General features: G+C 45.4%; 1 protein-coding gene across 1 annotated transcript in view; it reads right to left on the bottom strand.

Annotated features, from left to right (window-relative positions):
- Positions 1–22529, bottom strand: part of LOC124805643 (fat-like cadherin-related tumor suppressor homolog) — a gene marked incomplete at its 5' end in the record, with an annotated part of 863745 nt that overhangs the window by 304212 nt on the left and 537004 nt on the right. The window contains one exon of the mRNA XM_047266209.1: positions 7224–7330. Within this exon, the coding sequence (XP_047122165.1) occupies positions 7224–7330 (107 nt within the window). The remainder of the gene's footprint in view (positions 1–7223; positions 7331–22529) is intronic.

Raw genomic sequence — 22529 nt, 5'->3', positions numbered from 1 at the left:
AGACACCTACGGACTTCACCACGCAGCAGAGCACCGTGTTTTGCCAAACGTATATCTTCACTCTGGTGCATCGGTGTGATGGTTCCGTCAATGATTACAGCGATTTTGTCAGATTGGCATACCGATTCTGCATTGCACGGCCTCCTAATGGAAACTTTTGGTTCAAATGGCTATGAGCACTATGGGACTTAACAGCGGAGGTCATCAGTCCCCTAGAACTACTTAAACCTAACTAACCTAGGGACATCACGCACATCCATGCCTGAGGCAGGATTCGAACCTGCGACCGTAGCGGTCGCGCGGTTCTAGACTGAAGCGCCTAGAACCGCTCGGCCACTTCGGCCGGCAATGGAAATTTTTCCATCGCCCGTTATACATCTGAGTTTTCGGTGTAACTCGGCAGATGATAGCATCTGCTAATGGTACGGAATCTGAACTAATATAGGGTTCTGATAATCTGTATACCTAAATACACACAATGGTTAGAGAGGAGGTTAAACATATCGATGTTATGTACACCCCTTACAGTATAATACTGTGTCGTATCATTTTTGTCGATTTAAATTAAGTATTCTGATCAAATAGGAGTCTCCTTACTGATATGCATATGTTCAAAGCAAATATTATAATACTGGAATGTTAATAATAAGAACAGGGTGGGATTTTGTTTCATCAAAACATTTCACCGAGATTTATAGGGGTTTCTAGTTTTAAATCCCTAATTTCCCATCATAAATCTTTGTTGCATGTAAGAGTTAGTTTTACCTCACTAGATTTCCTGACCGCAAATGAAAATTTTGCTGTGTAACGTTGCAATAACCTGGGATATTTTCCGCAGTAACGCGCTTCTGTTGTCACAGGAACATAACATCAATTGAATTGTGTAGTAACGTCGCATCATGTTTCAAAACCAGACTGCATCACCCAGTGCTCATTCGTAACTTGAAGGGCGACGCTGCTAGAAGGTCGGCAGTGTACTATTTCGCACTGAACTTAGTAGATACAGAAGCGAAGCCTGAATATTCATTGCTGATGTGCAGAACACCTGAGTTGAAATATTCAATATTGTGTATATTTTTTTCTCTTCTCCCTTATCGATTTTCTAGTGCTGTCATCCCATCCCACAAAGCTTTTATTTGAATAACGAACTCGTAGGTACATGACAAAGTCTCGAGTTCACGTAACAGTGCGTCACAATGGGAACGACAGAATGGACCTTAAACGCAAGAATCCAAGCACAATAACGAAGATTCCTTAAGTCGACGAGCGTGCCATAGGTAGTCGCGACACAGCAACAAACGTTACAACAGTTCGATATCCTTCTTCGCCTGCTGCAATCCGTTGCTTCCGAAGCAGAATAGAGGACCAATATTAACTCTCTGTATTTCCAGATTTGAATTACCATTGAACATGTGTGGGTTAGACTGAAAGGTTGTGCAATAATACTAAGCAGATCAGAACCTTTTGGAATACATTAGACTATCTGAGAAATGCTGTACTATCTGTGAGCGTTATTGAGAAATCTTTGCCATTCGACACGTCCCTGGGCTTGTTGGTATTCCCTTTAATGAGTTCATAACAGAAAATCATATCAGTACCGGAGAATCGAGAGTTACTCTTATGATTTATTGGTTACTAAATACAGATAGATAAGAGAGACGATATATTTCTAAATTATTTATGGAAAAAGAAAATTCAGGAATTTTGGATCTCAATATATCAGCCACTTTCTGTTTACAACAAAGTAGAACAACTACACAGCAAAAACTTCTTGATCGTACAACATTTCTAAACAGACTTAGGAGTAATAGGACCCAAACAGAGGGAACGTGTGAAAAAATTATCCCAGCGAATTAAATGTTCGAAGCGATTTCAGGATTGCAGCCGGTCGTCCTAAACTCACTCCACGATATATCAGCTGGACACCTGTCATTCATCTTCAGGTGAGCCCTCGAACAGAGGGAACGTGCCTCACTATAGAAAATTCACAAGCTATAGGGCGCAGTCGTCATAAGACCTAATAGAGCCGTAACACCGACGAACACAACCGAATGCAATACCTAATTACTAACAATCGAATTAGGACTGTTGATATTTTTTAAAGATATCGGGGATCCGATATACCGAATTTAAAATATATATATTATCCGCTCTCCGTACATCGAGTGAAAGTAACGATATATCGACATAAACAATATCGACTACCGACTTTAAAAATATCGGCTGCATATTGCAAATATACTGTAGGTTTTAGAGCTGTATATTTAAGCACTGTTTTATTATTAGATATTCTGTCAATCAACTAGCAGCCTGCCTATCCCTCTTATAACAAGAACTGAAAGGAAACCGATGCATGTTCAAGCTTGGAGATAACCACTCATCTAAACAAACGTAACTGGATGTCAGTGGCACAACAAAAAGTGTCCGGTTGGTCCGTCGTTCGGTTCTGTCACGTACCGCATTTGTCCGGAACACTTCATATCGACGTCCCTGTGTTTTTTTTGTTTTTCTTTTCATTTAAAGCAACACCAGCAACCTTTTAGCTGTAGTGTCAAAACTGCGTGGTGAAGCTAAACGTTGCAACTTCTATTGGTAGCGCTGAGCGCCGTTTACGTCAGCATTTCCCCCGACATGTCTCCGCCCACCGTAAGGGCCAATCTTATAACTTAGATTTTTGTTCATCATTTTCACCATCTGTTTTGTAAGAATGCCGAAGTGAAAAAATAGCACATCAGCTGTGTTAATTTTTTTTTTACGCCACTGGTATGCTATTTCTTCACATCGGAAATCTTGTTATTCTATTCACACCGTCAGCTCCCAGTGCACTTGGAAATCTTCTTTTGCACCACATATTCACTTCTTCTTTTGAACCACATACCCACAAAGTCAAAGAAAAAGACTGGGCGTGATGAAAGCTCAAAAAGTAGTAGGAATCCTTCACACAGTGAAAGCAAAATTATGTTCTACTACCACTTCAAAAGAACAACAAATACCGAAAAAGTCGTGAAAAAAATTATAGCATAAGATAAAAGTATCGGCATTCGATATTACCATCTTGATATCGATATATCTGGGAAGGTATGTCGACTATATACATCGTTACTTTTGCAGAAAATATCAATATATCGATATTTTGACAATAGCCCTAAATCGAATGCAGTACCTTCACTATTACGTCTGTAGACAAACCCCCTGGACAGGAACTCAGCCGGACATCACCACAAAAGTTCTACTACCAGAAAACACGGTTCGTAATAGGAAGCTTTAAATGTTAGAGCACCACTTGAGACTACAAAGAAACATGTTAAAGCGATCACATGTTGGAACAGAGGGCTGAAAAAAAATTATCTTTATTACATGATCTAAAGTTATCTTGCTCCCCTAACAAGAAAATATGGAGGTCTGGGTAGAAATCTGACAACTACTTCGTCAGAGAAAATATTCGCGATCCTTAAATGATAATTGTATACGAGCTCCTTAAACACAAAATAGGCCATTTGGAATCCAAACATATGCTCCTGTTAAAACAACGTAAATACTATTCCGCAGACGGTTCCAAGTGGAGTATTCGGCGAAGTTACAGACAATATTTTATTCCAGACCTCACATATATAGTAAGTGAAAGGATCTACTCAACAAATACGAAGCACTATACAACCACGATTCTTTTGAAGTAGAACTGCAATGATGGAAATGTTGAGCGAGACAGGACACAGGAAGTTGATTAAAAACCTGAACAGTTGTACATGATCCACAGTAGAAAACTGGTTTAGTCAGCAAATAGCTTCGTTGTGCCATTTGCCTTTAAAGAACTGGAGCCAGAACTAAATTCATTTCAACATGGAAAAGCACCCGGGGTTGAAAACATATGAATAGATAAAACGCTTTGACCCTGTAGCCAAATAATGGATCACGGAACTTATCAGCCAGTCGCAAGACAGTCAAGATCCGAGAGATCTGCAGAAAATAAAAATAATGGCACTGTTGGAACAAGGGGAAGAACCAGAATTCTCTAGGAACTATCACCCGACATCGCTCGTATGTCACCTATACAAATTGTATGAACGACTGAGGCTCAACCGCATCATGGACCCAAAACTCATCCATCAAAAAGTCAGTTTCAGAGCAGCAAAACCTTACACCAGCCGAATCTTGTTAATTTTTGAATAGGGATGATATGAAAATAAATAACTTACCTTGGTTGACTTAAGCAGTGCATACGACACGGCGAACCACAAGTCAATTATCGAAGCATGCCGCTGCAAAAGACTCCAAGGAGACAAGATCCTCTTGACCACTGCTTAGCTAGCCCTAGAGTCAAGATTTCGGCGAGGAGTTCGTCTTTCAAGACAATACGCCACGAGTACACCGACCCAACCTCGTGAGCACTTTCCTCCAGAAGGAAAAAACGATAACATGAAATGGTTTATGGCATCCGCCTATATTAACACGAATGGGACAAGTTGAAACCTCGTGTGCATCATCACAGGAACCCTTCAGAGTCACCGGATGACCTCAACATTCAGCATGATGCGGCAGAGAAATGGAACGGGCACGGGCAGTATCGTTTCCACCTCACTTTTTTGTGTCTTCAGCCTTGTGACTGAACTTGAACACGGTTAGGGATGCTTGGGACAAGCTGAAACCGTCAGTGCGTCATCACACGAACCCTTCAGGCTCACTGAGTGACCTCGACACTCAGTACGCCGCAGAAGGAAAACGGAACAGGCATAAGCAGTATCGTCTCCAGCACCCTTTTTCTGCATCTTCAGTGTTACGACTGGTTTAAGCCGCCCGGGTAGCCGACCGCGTTAACACGCCGCTTTTGGGATTCGGTTCCGGATCGAATCTGCCCGGAGGATTAACGCCGGATGCCCCTACGTCGGCCAGCCTAGAAATGGTTCTTATGTGGTTTCTCACATCCAACGAGGTAAACACCAGGCTGGTACCCACGTCCCACTTCACATACACGCTACGTACAACACTTTGAAAACGTTCTCGCACTCTAGACACAGATAAAGTATACGACTTCCGTTCCGATGGAGTCGTGGCACTGGGAAAGGCATCCCACTGTCACTAACACTGTAATAGCAACTTAGTTCTCAATTATACTTCAGTCTCAGTTACGCACTTTTAACTATCTCTATGGGTCAGCCGGCCACGGTGGCCGAGCGGTTCTAGGCGCTTCAGTCCGGAACTACGCAGCTGCTATACTCGCAGGTTCGAATCTTGCCTCGGGCATAGATGCGTGTGATGTCCTTAGGTTAGTTAGGTTTAAGTAGTTCTCAGTTTAGTGAGTTGATGACCTCAGCTGTTAAGTCCCATAGTGTTTAGAGCCATTTGAACCATTTCTCTGGGTCACCTCAAGATCTAAGAAATTGGTTCAGCAACCCGTCGTATCTGCGTCAAAACCTACTTAGATCTGAGGATGATCCAGAAAGATTGAAACATGTCATGTAATTAAAAACGAGCAACTGTGAGTGAAGAATAAATGAGAAGGACTGGTTTGATACGTGCCGCCACGGCTTCCTCTCCTGTGCTTACGTCTTCAGCTCAGGGTAGAACTTACGCCAAAAGTCCTCTATCATTTGTTGGGTCTATTCCAATCTGTTTTAAAACATGTTCTATCAGCCTCTCCTGCCTCTTCTCAATGTTTTCCCCATATTCCATTCCTCCTGGACCCGCCGAAAAGTCTCCTCATGTTACCAGTGAGCCCAATTTTCAACATCGTTCGATACCACCACACCTCAAGCGTTTCGATTTCTTTCATTCTGAAAAAAATCTGCTTGCACACAGATGTATAAGTCAGTTTGTTACACAACCAGTTTCAGTAATAAACAGACCATCATCAGGTAACTACATACAACGAAAAACCAAAATAAGGCACAATGTGTCATAACAAAAACAATCGTAGATGTAATACTCAAATATTCGTAACCTATTGAGAAATTACATTGTAACATCGTAAACGGATGCAGAACAACCCATAAGCACTATCAAACAACATAGCACAAGCCAGCAACTCCACGTAACTATAAATCAGAGGCACATATAGGTACTGTACATCTGTGGTTAAGCACATAAAAACACTGATGTAACATATAATCCGAGCACATATTAGCGTACAGTACATCTGTGGTAAAGCACTTAACAACACTGATGTAACGTGTAATCCTCATTCATGAATATGTCGCCAAAGATGGTAAAATGATAGGAAGAGACACTACATGGAAACAAAGAAAACTTTATATGATCAGAGATACCATCTCGACATATAGTACCTTACTATTGCTGACTCAACTACAAACAAAGTACGACTAAGTGGAAACATGAAGTCATTAACATCAGCGTCATGGTTGAACATTCAATTTTGCCAAAATCTTACAAATATTTTCCATACAACCTATGGCCGTAGAAGATTACGATAATGTATACAACAAAATGTTAAGTTTTTACCCACAGTGCATGATCCAATTCTGTACGATATTGTGCTCGAGATGTATATGCTCATAAATTCCTTCCTCAAATCAATGTTCGCTATCATCAGGCTTCTTTTGGGAAGGAGTGCCCTCTTTATCTATGCTAGTCCACTTCCGGTATCTTCCTTGCTTCTTCCGTCAGACGTGATTTTGCTTCAAAAGTAGCAGTAAACCTTCACTTAGTCTACTTCGTGGTCCCAACTTTGATGTTAAGTTTACAGCTTATCTAATTTCTGTTACTTATCTCTACATTCATCTTCCCTTTGTTTATTCGCTCACCTTGAGGGCGGCGTACTCAAGGAGGTTCCAAATATGGTAAAATGCACGAGGTGCAGGAACATGGTACTGGAAGCTCCCCTGCAGCAGATTACGATTTCACAGATGTATGGTACTCTCAAACTCTTTGTATTTTCAAACTTCCCAGCATGCTGGGATAGCTGTGGGTCAGCAACTTCTGTTAACCAGCACGACGAAAAACTTGTCCTAAGTCGCAAATTTTACTTTTTTAAATTTTATATTCACTCGATGACTAGTCCCGGACCGAGACCCATTTTCAAATCATCGTTTCGACCAGAAACTAGTCATCGCGTGAAAAAGTTATTTCGTTTTCCTTTCTTTGAAGTTTATTCTTTCATTCCCTGTGCCTATTGAATCCCAGGTCACAAACATTGGTGAATAAGCACGTGGTGCAAAACTTTTTTTGAGCAGTTTCCATGTACTGATGGCATGTGTTTTCAGACTCACCTCCAGTTGGGAGTGCAGTGGCACCACGCCGTGGTCCTGGGCGAACACAGTGAGCCAGTAGCGCGGCTTGCTCTCCACGTCCAGCGGCGCCGTCGTACGGATGTTTCCTGCAAGCAAACAGAACGAGTCAATCCAGTTGAAAACGACTCTCACCGTCCGAGTTTGTGATTTCGTCCGAATGAACATCAAAGGCTGCCAGGTATCAGTTCAGCTAACTCATGTTCGTCACTACTGCTGGGTCGCAGACTGAAAAAGATACGTTTCGCAACTTTGTGGTTGTGGCCGTTTTGCGCTGCAACTCTGTAAATATCAACGTATTCGTCTGTAAATTAAACGCGATCTTCCTGCAGCAGTGTTGGTATTTAATTTCCGCGACACGTTTCACCTTTTATATGAAAGGCATGTACATACGTTTACCTCAAGCCGTCATATAGTGTATTGCAGAGAATGCGTAATGTTCGGTCAGTCTTTTCCGTATAAAAGTCCCCTATATTTATGCAACGGTTTTCCGCGAGAACTTCTTTTTTTTAAATTTTTTCCCTCAAGGCGTTCCCATCTATGTCCCCAGAGAAATTCTTCAGCGCATTTCAATTTAGTTGTTGCTTGCCCTGACAAACTGTAAGTGATAGTGGTGTCAGTAGCACCCTGCTCTTACGGACTATAGACGACGTTGTTCCTCAGGTTCAAAGAAATGTCCTATTTGTGTCATGGTTCATAATTCTCATTAGTATTCACTATGAAGCGTGGTAGGTTATTTACAGTAAATATTATAAGACCCTCTCGCTATACTACTATCCTGTCTGGTCCACTATGACAGTCCCTCGTACCGTAGTGTAAGATATCGTTTACTTTAATGCGAGTTTATAGCTCACTTTGATTACTACTTCAACTTTGTAGCACTGATTGTTACTTATATGAGGGCTATTTTTTATCATGGTCCAATAAGTCGCGAAATTAAAAAAAAAGAATAAAAATCTGGTAAAGCTTTGCACAGAAGCGTTGCAGAGTGTCTAACTATTCAGTTCGAAGTGCGCAGATGCCTAGAACAATACATTTACGGTGCAGGTGTAAAGCCAGCAGTGGTTGCCGAGCGGTTCTAGGCGCCACAGTCTGGAACCGCGCGACCGCTACGGTCGCAGGTTCGAATCCTGCCTCGGGCATGGATGTGTGTGATGTTCATAGGTTAGTTAGCTTTAAGTAGTTCTAGGGGACTGATGACCTCAGAAGTTAAGTCCCATAGTGCTCAGAGCTATTTGAACCATTTTTTGCAAGTGTAAAGGGTGTGCTGCCGCATGATTTATTCATGCTGAGGCGTTGCTCCTCCTTTCATGCAGCCTGTGTAACATAACTATCATGGGTGACACCAAAGAACCGAGTGAGATGGTGTAGTTGTTGGACACTGGACTCGCTTTCGGGACGACGACGTTTCAAATCCGCGTACGGCGATAGACTTTAAGGTTTACCATGGTTTCCCTAAATCGCTCTAGGTAAGTGCCACGAAGGTTCCTTTGGAAGGGCACGGCCGATTTCCTTCCCCAAAGTTGAAATAACCCAAGCCTTTGCTCTGCCCCTACTGACCTCGATGTCGGCAGGATGTTAAAACCTAATCTTCCTTCCTATTCCTTTCTGTCGCAGCAAAATGCAGCAGTGGTGCAGGAACTTTGAAGCAGGATGTATAGACGTTCATGATGCAGACAGTGAGGGAAGGAAGCGAGTGTCAATAGTCTTGTTCTGCGAGTGGATCAGGCGATTCGAGAAAATCGTCTTAGAATCCAGAACAAGCGAAAAGGAATTGTGTAATTGGGCATTACCCTTCTTCATGACAATCCTCGTCCGCACACTGCAGCTGCAACAAAGATGCCCGACACTCCAGCAGAATTTTCAGTGAGACGTGTTTGTCTACTCACAATATGGTCCGGACTTGGCTACATGTGATCATCTCTCTGCTCACACGAACTGTTGGCTACGAGGACAGCATTTTGGCACAGACAACGAACTGCAGACCAACGTAGGAAATTGGCGGAAAGCCACAGCGTCTGCCTCTTATGACTGGGGTATTGCAAACATGCCAGTACGCTACGAAAAATGTTTAAGACGATCTAGAGATGCAGCTGGAAGGTATAGCTAAATGTTGCTTTCCATTTCGCGACCGATTGGATCTTAAAAAAATTAGCCGTCATACTTATCGTTCACTGTTATTTTTACATTTCACAGATATCTTCCACGGACATTGCTTCGTAGGAATATAGTTCATGTAAGGCTCTACCTGTTTGTATAGCGTAGCGCACTGGATTACGAGATAGTAAGTTGAGCGAAACTGGGATCTAATCCTTTTGGCAGATTAACATCAATGGCTGGTACATTGGTGACCCTGACAGTGGCTTTTAGGCAGTTTCCAACGCTCTTTTAGGCAAAAGCTGGTCTGGTTACCTCTTTCTGCCTCAGACAACACTTTGTACAAACTGTTAAAATACGATCATACACCAGACCAAAGTTTATGCAGTGCGCAGACAGGGGAGCACACGATTTCTCTACCTGTGCAAGTGACGGCTGTGGCGAGAGAAAGGGCATCCGGCAGCAAAGTTAAATAAAGGAAAACTGCCGAAACTTTAACCACAGAGGAGCCCAGGGCACCTGCTAAGGAAAGGAAAGAAATAGTTCAATAGAGGTTCTGTTTGATAACGTTGAAACATGGCGTAAAAAATAATTATTTGTAATTCAAAGAAATATTACAGTAAGCTCATGACACACAGTAGTCTACTACATTCCACCATTGCCGTCCATACTTTCACACTGAAACACTATAGAGGGTGTCCCACAAACGTTTCGACAAACTTCGTGGGCTTGTAGAGGATGTCTTGAGAAAAAATTGAGGACAGGAATCGTCAGAAACGTCATCCAACGACACTGGGCGCTAGCGCCTGCCACTAGGCAACCCTCTGGCAGCAAATGTGACTTCCTACAATTACTGGCCATGTTGTTTGTTGTTATTCAGTGTTTGTTATTCAGTGATCGCGTTGCCGTGGTGGACGACGGTTTCATCTGCAGTTTAGTTTCCACCTAAATACGTAAGGACTTTGCATATTTTAGAAGGTTCCAGGAAAAAAATCAATGTGGATGGAAACCTATGTCTGAAACAATCATCCACAGAGGCAACAGAGCATCGTATTCATAGGAGACAAGGCCTCTGCACGCAGCAGGTAGCCCCATCTTCTATACTGGCGACAATGAATAATAAACAACGTTGCCACACGGTCCGCCTAATGTCCGTCAACTTACGTCTGCTGCCGAAGGGATGATGGCCTAGTGGCAGGGGCCGCCTATAATTTCGACGCTCTATAGCGTCGTTGGATGACATTTCCGGACACGGGTTTCTATCCTCGATTTGTTCCTAAATAAACTCTCTAAAACCACGAAGCTTGTCGCAACATTCTGGGATACTCTGTATTTAACCACGGCAGACAACCGCATCCGTTGCAGCCACGTCGTAATGCTTTCCCACATATCTGTCTCAAACATGAGCTTCGGAAAACCGGTAACTATGCGTGAATACTAGACATAATATGTTCACACTCTTCCAGCGGCAGCCGACGACGACTTTCGTAAAAAAACTAACGGCAAGCTGCTTATACGCTTCAACATATCAGAATTCGAGGAATCTGTCTGAAGCTGTCATCTGCTACACTGATAAGGAACCGACCAACAACACCGTCTACGAAATCATCCTGTTCACATAGTTGGACGTTTGAACGCACAACAGTTTTCACAAAATCGTCACGTTTTCCTAACGCTCGCATTTGTTGCCTTCTCATCTTGCACGGGGTGGACATTTCGCCTATATTCTACTTTTGTTTCAGCGCACTTAATACACTCAACACAGAAGCTATGGCAAACTAAGACTTATTTACTGAATCTACCGTATCAGTTCCAAAGATCATTTTTTGTAAATAGTCTTCGCGCGTTTGCCGCCGGATGACGCTGTGCAAATTCCACAATATTCCCTCGGAGCAACTGTCCGACATCTTCAGGTGGCTGAACCTCGCTGGTGGCTAGGTACGACTGACAAGATCCGCACGTCGACGCTCTGTACACAGACCATGACCGCGAAGAATGCGAAGGCGTAGAAATCCCGCCTGCACAATGATTTGCAGATAGGTAGCGCCATACTCAAGCGCCCTCTCCTGAAAATCGCAGAGCTGCCCTCCTGCGCGTGCGCCGTATGCTATGTTTACTAACAGTGCGACCAGACGTCATTCACTAAAAAATTACTGTTTTCTAAGAACTTATCAAAACACCAAGCACATTCTTTTTGACTGTTTTACGCGTATGCGTTTCATTGCAGAACAGGTAGCAACTTGACACTCCTTTCTTCAGCTCTTTTAAACGAAACTGCACGAGCAATTGGGAGGGCAGAGAAGGCGACTGTTCAGTGAGATCCGAAACATTAACTGCACGAGATGAACACTTAACTCGGTATATGAAGAGAGTAACTGTTCTCGAAAGAACAGATACCATTGATGACCTTGCAGCTTCTCTAGAATAAACGATAATTAATTGAAACCCTCAGCTGTCGACAGGTGTTGTTGATATACCACGATGGGGACAGCTGAAAATGTGTGCCCCGACCGGGACTCGAACCCGGGATCTCCTGCTTACATGGCAGACGCTCTGAGCATCTGAGTCACCGAGGACACAGATGAATAGCGCGACTGCAGGGACTTACCCCTTGCACGGCCCCCGTGAGACCCACATTTACAACTGTCCACAATCTACATATGTAATGTTCCTAATAGATATTTGCCCCTACACATATTACTCGCGCCAACTAAGGTGACGATTCCCGTAAGAGTTCGGGCAACCTGTGCGCATTCGCACATACGAAGGTCAATGGCCGGGTAGCCTTTAACTATACATGAAGATAGTAACTGTTCTCGAAAGAACAGATACCACTGATGATGGATAGAGCGTCTGCATGTAAGCAGGAGATTGTGGGTTCGAGTCCCGGTAAGGGTCCACATTTTCAGCTGTCCCCATCGAGGTATAACAACAACACTGTCGGCAGCTGAGGATTTCAATTAATTATCATTTACTTAACTCGGAGATTGGCAAAAACAGTGAAAACTTTGAATGCTTTAGCGCGCCTCACTGCATCGATGTTGCTGGTGTAGCGCAAAGTAATTGTCACATAAGGTACACGTGCTGAGTGGGTTTTTGTTTACATTGGGGTTGAACTTGCAATGAACAGAATACAGATCGTACTTTCTCTCATATCGCTTTCACTCGCATCGCGCGGGTCAAATGCCAGGTGATCGATCGAGCAACGCCCGATAACCGTATCGTGCTCTCCGACGTATTGTCATGTGTATAAACTCATCATCAGCAAAATAACACCACTTGGTCATCATAGTACGTCGTAGTTACAGCGGAACTGTCCGAATCAGCGGCGGGGCGTTGCGGTGGTGCCATGTTTGGTGAGGGGAGCGTCGGATGAACAAGCCTGGCGTTAATGAACAGCGGGCCGGCTCGACTGCTCTGTGCGCAGCCCCCGTGCCGCTTATTCAGTCCGGAGAGCGCAGTTTATTTCTGGAGTCGGCCTCCCCAGACACGAGGGCGCGTCCGGATTCGTGCTCACTCCCCAGCCGGTCGGCTCATGGAGCTTCTGACAGCGCAATAGCGCTCGCCTCCACATTATTACTGCGCGCTCGGTAATCTCAGTACTTCCGCCAACGACAGTGACTCACTTCGGCTTTGAGATAGGCTCGCCACATTAATTCAGTACGGAAGGGGAGGTGAGGTCTGAGAAACTTCGCCGCGGTGCATCTTTGATGTACACTAACGTGTCGACAAAAACTTCTCGTATTAACTATCCTTTATTTAATCAAACGTTTCTAGGCTGCGAATTTGCAGTGTCCGCAAATTGATGAAGTTGCCATAGCTATAGCCGATCGTGCAGCACATAACTTCAATTCTACAGCCAGTGGTCGAGCTGCGTCACGAGATTTGTCTCTCCCCTGGTGAACAGCTTAAAAAATTTTGCGGTGCATTTTACACTGTTATCCCTACAAGATTCATAATTTGCACCAAATGAAGCTATAAGACAGGCTTCAGCGCTGTGACTTTGCCCTTCATTTTCTGGCACGCATGGAAATTAATGACATGTGGCCGGGGAATATTATTTTGACGGACGAGGAACATTTTACTCTGGAAGATGTCGCATGTTGGGTTCTACTCCACTAATATTGTGCAGGAATATCCACCACACTCAGCTTATGTGACTGTGTGATGTGGTTTCACAAGCTTCCTCATTCCCCGTCCGTTTTTCTCCGAGGAGATTGACACATCTCGGCCCTGTTATGTGTTCGTACGATATTTCACTGCCTGTGTTATACTGATTACGATGCAAAGTTCCTTTGGACATGCATGCATGTCCGAAGGGGCAGGCACTGCGGTGACAACAACCGTTATAAAATATATGAAGGGCATTCGCAATTGCGAATAAAGACAATCATCAACTGTAGTATGGAAAGACGACAATGAAATTCTATGCCAGACCGGGACACGAACCCAGATTTCTCTCTCAACGCGAGCTGTCGCCTTACCATTTGGCTATCCGTGCACGACTCACGGCCAGACAGAAACATCCATATGTCGTGAACCATGCGTCTACGATCTGTACTCATACATCCCTTATGTATATTCCCGTAAAGGTCAGGCGTCGTACTTGAAACTCGCTTGTCCTGTATTCAAGATGCGTTGCATTTCCAGATCCTGTGACCTAAATCCTTGTGACTTCGTGTGAAGATATCTGAAAGATCGTACCTACCAGGGATGTATCCGGACTCTTCCTGATCTCAAGTGCAGCGTATGACGACATCGCTCTGGTTACACGGTATACCCTGCGAGAAACTGTGAACCACACCGTGTTACGTATGGCAGCATGTTGCTGAGTCTGACTATTTGAGCACATGTTGTAACTTGTGACCATATGCCAATTATAACGGGACAAAACTGTAGGAGAACTTGTAGCAGAAGTCCGAGCCCAGAACTGGAGCTACACAGGAAATGCTGATCACTGAACTGCGCGATCAGCTCCCGCGTCGTCGGACCACAAGCGCCGAAACAAGGCCACAAGCTAAGGACATCGACCGCAGCCAGCGGTCGCTCCTTCTTGATCAGCAACCCTCGGCTGCAGCAAGACTTCCGAGACATCGTCCCTGGGGCCAGCCTTCGGGAACCCACTGCGGCTCGATTGACTTCCGCATCGTCAACGATTACTCCAGATCCCGGTCTTTGGCCTGTTCCAGATGGTTCGCTGTGGACCACAAACGCAGCCCTTCTGCGTATTCAGCGCCGGGAAGCAGCATTTAAACCGAGTACGTCGTGTTAGGGCACGGCAGGGCCACACACGGCGCCTGTCGCGTAACAGCTGGGAATCCTCGCTGTTAACTCTGCCGCCAACGGACCGCGAAGGAGGGACCTCTGCCCAGCCCGGGCAGGCAACACCGCGCCATCCGCCCTACCCTGCTCCTCACCGTCGGTCCAGACTTTGACTCCAGCCACCGTCATCGCCGTGCCACTGGAACGAAGCCACCCTCCTCATTAGAGAAGACCCGTGACCGCAGCATACCGGAGACGCCAGACAGCCGCCGCCGGCGATGTCCACTGAGACAAGACACTGACCTGTCCTGCTGCCACGCCCCCTAGCCGCCAGCACAACAGAGGCCTGTGGCGCATGGTTCCAGCTGCCGCAATAAGTCCTTGCAAGGACTGAGCGCCGCTGTCGAGGCAGCAGATTCTAGTTACGCCAGCGCAACGCTCTGTCTCCCGAACAGCGCGTGCAATCCGCTCGCCGTCCGTCACCGTCGGCAGCTACGACTCCGGAATATTACCAGGGAACTCCGGACCGCGTCAATCAGAACAGTGCCTGAACTGTATGAATTAGCAAAGAACTAGTAAAGAGTGGTTGTACCCTCACCAAGATTGGCCGCTGCCGCTGTCCACATCCCCCATCTTCGACAGAGAACCCATCCGACACCCAGACAGCCCACCTCAGTCACCTTTACACAAAGAAGTGCCATAACCACAGTTACCATGTGTTCTGCTACAGCGCTACATTTTCTGTAGTGACAGACAATAGAACTACACTCATGCTCATAAATTAATGGATAATGCTGATACATGGTGAAACAGCGCGCTGGTGGGCGGTTTGCGGGTTTAAATCACCTCGGCGTATGACCATGCTGTGCATTTGACCTGTGGTCGTCCCAAGGTGGTGCTCACAGCAGTCCACATACGCAGAGGTGTGTTGGTGCATGTCAGAGTACGGTGCAGCGAGTAAGTATGCTGACGTTTCCAGACGTGCTAATGGTTCAAATGGCTCTGAGCACTATGGGACTTAACTTCTGAGGTCATCAGTCCCCTAGAACTTAGAATTACTTAAATCTAACTAACCTAAGGACATCATACACACCCATGCCCGAGGCAGGATTCGAAACTGCGACCGTAGCGGTCGCGCGGTTCCAGACTGTAGCGCCTAGAACCGCTCGGCCACACCGGCCGGCGACGTGCTAATGGTGACTGTGTGTTGAAAATGGCACAAAGAACACACATTGATGACGTTTTCAGGGGTAGAATACTAGGACGACTGGAGGCTAGTCAAACACAGCAGGTTATAGCAGGGGTCCTCCGTGTGCCACAAAGTGTGATCTCAAGATTATGGCAACGATTCCAGCAGACAGGAAACGTGTCCAGGCGCTACAGTACGGGACGTCCACAGCGTACAACACCACAAGAAGAGCGATATCTCACCATCAGTGCACGCAGACGGCCACGGATCACTGAAAGTAGCCTTGCTTGGGACCTTACCGCAGCCACTGGAACAGTTGTCTGCATACACACAGTCTACAGACGACTGAACACACGTGGGTTATTCACCCGGAGACCTACAAGATGCATTCCACTGACTCCTGGTCTCAGGAGAGCCCGTAAAGCCTGGTGCCAAGAACACAGTACATGGTCATTGGAACAATGGTCCCAGGTTATGTTCACGGACGAGTCCAGGTATAGCCTGAACAGTGATTCTCGCCTGGTTTTCATCTGGCGTGAACCAGGAACCAGATACCAACCCCTTAACATCCTTGAAAGGGACCTGTATGGAGGTCGTGTTTTGATGGTGTGGGGTGGGATTATGATTGGTGCATGTACACCCCTGCATGTCTTTGACAGAGGAACTGTAACAGGTCAGGTGTATCGGGAAGTCATTTTGTACCAGTATGTCCACCTTTTCAGGGGTGCAATGGGTCCTACCTTTCTCCTGATGGATGATAACGCACAGCCCCACCGAGCTGCCATCGTGGAGGAGTACCTTGAAACAGAAGATATCAGGCGAATGGAGTGGCCTGCCTGTTCTCCAGACCTAAACCCCATCGAGCGCGTCTGGGATGCTCTCTGTCGACGTATCGCTGCACGTCTTCAAACCCCTACGACACTTCACGAGCTCCGATAGGCACTGGTATAAGAATTGGAGGCTATACCCCAGCAGCTGCTCGACCACCTGATCCAGAGTATGCCAACCTGTTGTGCGGCCTGTGTACGCTTGCATGGTGATCATATCCCATATTGATGTCGGGATATTTGCGCAGGAAACAGTGGCGTTTTGTAGCACATGTGTTTCGGGACGGTTTTCTCAACTTATCACCAATACCGTGTACTCACAGATCTGTGTCGTGTGTTTTCCCTCTGTGCCTATGCTATTAGCGCCAGTTTTGTGTAGTGCCACGTTGTGTGGCACCACATTCTACAATTATCCTTAATTTATGAGCAAGAGTGTATTATATTTTTCAGCGTACTCCGCGATCACTGATCGATGCAGGTACCTACGGTGTTTCAGCGTCCTGCGATGTATACAGCCTACACTCCAGCACTGGGAACACTGTTAGTTTAAATATAACCGCCCGACACATTCGAAAACAATGACCTATCTGAATAAAAATTCATACTGCATGTACTTGAAATATTTACGAGATTTTATTAAAACTGGACAATGCGATTTCTGGAAACAACCGACTTGTCTCTTACCACTATTTACAGGCTAGATTTTCATATTCGATTATCACTTTGGTTTCCATTTGACATAGCCACACCCAGTCGCTGTGGTAACACTGGGTACACACTGAACACTTTCTCCGTAGATAACACGGAAAATCGACAGCTAAAAATAAATTCTAATCCTAAATGCGTTCAAACGCTTGCCGGGGTCATTTGCGCCGCAGCGTTATTGCGAAACTGTATACAGTTTGGGTAGCAATGAGGTGGTATTCCATAGGGCCACATGGTTACCCAGAAAGGTCGCATTACTGCCAATCATTATGTGACCATTTTGGCTGATCGGATGCATCCCATGATACAATGTTTATTCCTCTGTGGGTATGCTGTGCTGCAAGACAACAGAGCCCCTGCAGACACAGCTGGCATCGTAGAGATTAGATTTTGTGAGCACGAAGATGCATATTCGCATCATCCCTGACCACCAAAGTCACAATATCTCGATATTACCGCGCCTATTGTGGATTACTTTGAAAAGAAAGGTGCGTGATCGCTATCCTCGTCCATCATCGTTACCTGAAGGTACCATTAATTTGCGGGACGGATGGTGTGAAATTCCCTGGTGTATCATACAGAACCTGTATTTATCCATTTCGAGACGACAGGAACCTGTTTTGAATGTCTACGTGTATCCTATACCATATCGGGCATGGTAATGTGTTATGTTTTTGGAGTTTCCTTATTTTTGACCGCCACTGAGGATACTTCATTACGCACTTGTTCGTTTTTATGAACAGGCGATTCACTTAGTGCAATGTGTTGCGGTCTCGAACAGTCCCCTATCAAGTTATCCGCACATGCAGTCTGCCACAGGGTGCATGCCTCGGTTACAGCAATGCGGCTGCATGTTAGTGCTAGTCTGCGAGCAATGCAGACCGATTAATTGGTAGACAAGCCGTTTACCTCTCATTGTTCTTGTAATATATGTGGATAACCTTGCACATGGATTATAGATCGTTGATCATCGTGTGCATATGATTTTGTGCGGTATCGCCCAGAGATCGCGGTGCCACATCAAAGTCAGCAATGTCTATCGACACCACAGACATTAACGAGGGCTCGCTGCAATCCGTAACAACCACTGCAAGGCACTCCGGAAGATGACGTCTCCCTCTCTTCATAGCAGCGCCCTCACACTGAGGCCAATGTGGCGTCGAGCGTGCAAGAGCTCACACCAGTTCGTGACTTTTGCTGAAGGAGTCAACATCAATGAGTAGGACCAACAAATGATACAAAGTTTCGGATGTAGTTTCGTAAGAGTGGAACATTTATTAATAAGTGTATCAAGTGACGCTTTACTAGTCACTGACAGCTATAAATTGTCAGACATTCCTACGGCAACAAAGTGAACTAATATTTCATGTGCTCTGGTTCCTATCTGCCACCTCAGCAAGCAACCAAAGAATCCACATTTATGGCCGTACGACTGTAGCTTCACGTAGTCACAACACTTTGTGATTAGGGTTTTTTTTTTTATTTTAACCAACGCAAACGTAGTATCCCTTGTGGAATTCCGATTGCGTTACTTAATATCCTGCCTAAGCAAGAATATCTGAGTCACATTTAGCAGCAACCCATTTCAGACATCAGTACTTGTCACTCAATAGCCTGCCTAAGCATGAATATCTGAGTCACATATAGCAGCAATCCATTTCAGACAACAGTAACTAATAAGAAATGACGCCTCGTCTATCACTGAGCTGCGAGAAACTACTTGGAATTGTGCTGGAGTCCATCGTTACGGAGATATGAATTCGGACGTCTGCGTGGAGGCTGCCGCTCTTGGAGGCACTGGTCGGCAACTATACCGTCCAACAACATTAATGTGACCATCACCTAAGGTCGAAACCAACGTGCAATAACCACTCATAGACGGCAGGTGGCAGCATTACCAGTGGTGGGTATAAAAAGCGCTTCGTGAGGACGCGTCATTGTCGTTATGCGGGAAAGGAGCGATTTAACTGGCATTCAAATGGCCACGATCATTGGATTTCGCGCCAACGGTGGAAGCATTTCAGGAACGGCTAATTTTTTAAACTGTTCACATGTTGCCGTAATTAAATATACCGTGCATGCAAAATGGCACATACAAAACCGCAACTTTGTTGTACAGCGGGCCTTAGATGACAGGGATGAACGACGGCTGCAGAGATGTGTACGGGGCTAGACCTGCAACTGTTGTGCAACTGACCGCCCAGATCAACCAAGGGGCTACCAACAGTGACGCCACAACGACCTATCTGCGAACGCTGGTCCTCCGCTTCAAGGGCCTGGTTCATTCACACATGCCGACTGCTGTTCATCGGCCATGAAGGCTCGAATTTGCACGTCAATATCCTAACTGAATGTCCACCGGCTGGCGACAGGTTGTCGTCACCAAACATCCCGGATTTGAGCCCAGTAGGGAATCTGTGGAACCACCTGGATCGAGCTGTTCGCGCCATTGACCCTCTACCGAGAAACCTACCGCAGCTGGCCACGGCAGTGTAGTCGGCGTGGCTTCACATCACTTTCCCCATCCAAGAACTTTGCTGACTCTCTTCCTGCACGTTTCGCGCTGCAAAAGCTGGCCATTTAGGATTTTGACAGATGGTCACCCTTTCCGTGCTCTGTGGCGGACATGGGGTACACGGCTGAAGCGAGGAGCTGTCGGTCGGCCCTTTGACTTGGTGAAAGTGAGACCTTGGTGTCTATCAAGGAAGTAGTGTGGCGCGGCTTGGGCATTGTAGGACAAAGTGTTAATGATTGCTGCCGGTGCCCACATCGTTGATCTGCAGTTTTTACACTTTTAATTCCGCACGATTTGTCACTGGTATACGTTTGAGAGGATCGTATTACAATAGTGTGCGAAATCGTTGATGCCCGGTTATTGAGTGGAGGCCATATACGCTGATTTTGATTGGTTTGTATCGTACCTTATGTTTGCTATTCAGTGTCTGAGGTAATGTCATCGCCGTAGTTGTGGCTGTCTTGTGTAGGCACGACCTAGTCGGAGAAATTGTGATTGCCGTGCAGGTGGATTTGTAAATAGGCTGTTTTGGTTTTTATATTGGTAACGCCACGTAGCGCTCTATATGCTGTGTGCGGTCTGTGGCTGGTTGACATTGTTGTAATATTCGCTATTGTAGTGTTGGGCAGTTGGATGTGAACAGCGCGTAGCGTTACGCAGTTGGAGATGAGTCTGCTAGCAGTGGTGAATGTGGGGAGAGAGATGGCAGAGTTTTGAGAGCGGATGATCTGGACGTGTGTCCATCAGAGACAGTAAATTTGTAAGACTGGATGTCATGAACTGATATATATATTATGACTTTTGAACACGATTAAGGTAAATACATTGTTTGTTCTCTATCAAAATCTTTCATTTGCTAACTATGCCTATCAGTAGTTAATGAATTCAGTAGTTAGAATCTTTTATTTAGGTGACAGTATTGGCGCTCGCTGTATTGCAGTAGTTCGAGTAACGAAGATTTTCGTGAGGTAAGTGATTCATGAAAGGTATAGGTTATTGTTAGTCAGGGCCATCCTTTTGTAGAGATTATTGAAAGTGAGAGTGCGTTGCGCTAAAAATATTGTGTGTCAGTTTAGTGTTGATCAGAATAAGTAAAGAGAGTAATGTCTGAGTATATTCAGTTTTGCTCAGCTGTTTGAAAATCGAATAACGTAAAGGTTTATCCGCACAATTATTCATAAATTTTTCTAAGGGGAGGTTGCAGATTTTGTTCCATCGTTGTTGCTACTGCGTGCGCCTTGGCTTCGCTGTTTTGACGAGGGTTCACTATTGTCTTACAACATCTCTTATAGTGAAAAGAGTTGCTGTTGCATGTGCGATGACCAAGACCGTAATTCTGTTCAAGTACCTCGGCATTAGACACTACAAATTAACATGCGCACCATCCACGGACGAGGAACAAGGTCAGTACTGTCTGAGTCTGATGCGATGTGCTAGCACGGCGTGGAGTCCACGTCAGTTATTTCAGCACTGTCGCATGGTATTGATGTTATTCTGTTCGTCTGGCTTGAGGCTAATAAAAAGCAGTGGGTTGTTCATTATCTCCCTTTCCGTGCTCATTGCTTAAGTGTCCTACAGTAACGTTGTGTCCCCTTGTTACGGATGTCGTGTGCCGCTTGCGTAAGGCAGTTTTTAGATTCCGGCGCCACAAGCGCGGTAAAAGATGAGCGATGTGCTATTAGCGGCAGTGCCTAAGTAAGTACAATGTGAGGCAAACAGGTGCCGTGGCCGAGTGCGTACGATTTATGGCAGGATTAACAGAGCAGGAAAAGACTACAGTTACTTCCAACAGGATGGAGCAACGGCCCTTGCAGCCGGCCGAACCGTGGAGTACATTTACACAGTCTTCATTCCTGACCGAGTTGTTAACAGAACTCAGTCTGGTCCCGGCCCTAGCTGGTCACCGGGTCACCTGACCTGTCAGGTGCGGTTGCTTTGTAAGGGGAGCCTTCAACTCTAAGGTGTACTGGTACAATCGTCATAGTCTAAACAAGAACTGCAACAGAGCATTTCAGATGAGATTGCAGCAATTCCAGCAGTCCAGCTTTGATCCGTCCTAAGCAACTTGCGACCAGGGTCTAAAACTGCCAAGAGATGAATGGTGGTCACTCTCAACGTCTGGTATAGTCAATTTAGTACTGTATAACCTTTCCTCTGCTGTGTTTCTTTGTACCGTGGGGCTCTATTCTCCACGCCACTTTTATTTGCTCCACCCTGTATTACACGCCTTAAGTATTCTCATGAAATATACCAGTAATTGTATTTGCAATTTGTCACATTCAGTGTGAGCAGAGGACTGATGATTTTGTAGTTTGTGATAAAAAAGCAATCGTTGCGACCTTTCGATAGTGTTTGGCAGTGTTGTATGTAATTAAATTACAACTGCTAGTATAAGAGATTTTCTTGTTCCCAATAGGGCTGTCCCTTAATTCTAAGTTAAGTGTTGTACACCACGTTCCCTTAGGTTAGCGTAGTGATGAGTTACCTAGAGTGGTATCTAGGGATATCTAGCGCTGTTACGCTGCCCTGTTTTAGAACAAAGCTGTCTTAAGGCGTGCCAAGCTCTTTAAGTATGGGCTGACGACGATTCGGAGCATAACGCGTAGAGCCTTTATCATTAATGTGGTGCGTGGCGGACTGAATGTTCTGTGTTGTGTCCTGTGCTGACTGGTGAACGGAATTCAGTAGCTTTT

The sequence above is a fragment of the Schistocerca piceifrons genome, chromosome 7 (genome assembly GCF_021461385.2).
Source record: "Schistocerca piceifrons isolate TAMUIC-IGC-003096 chromosome 7, iqSchPice1.1, whole genome shotgun sequence".
Classification (NCBI taxonomy): domain Eukaryota; kingdom Metazoa; phylum Arthropoda; class Insecta; order Orthoptera; family Acrididae; genus Schistocerca; species Schistocerca piceifrons.
This window is presented reverse-complemented; position numbering and strand designations above follow the sequence as displayed.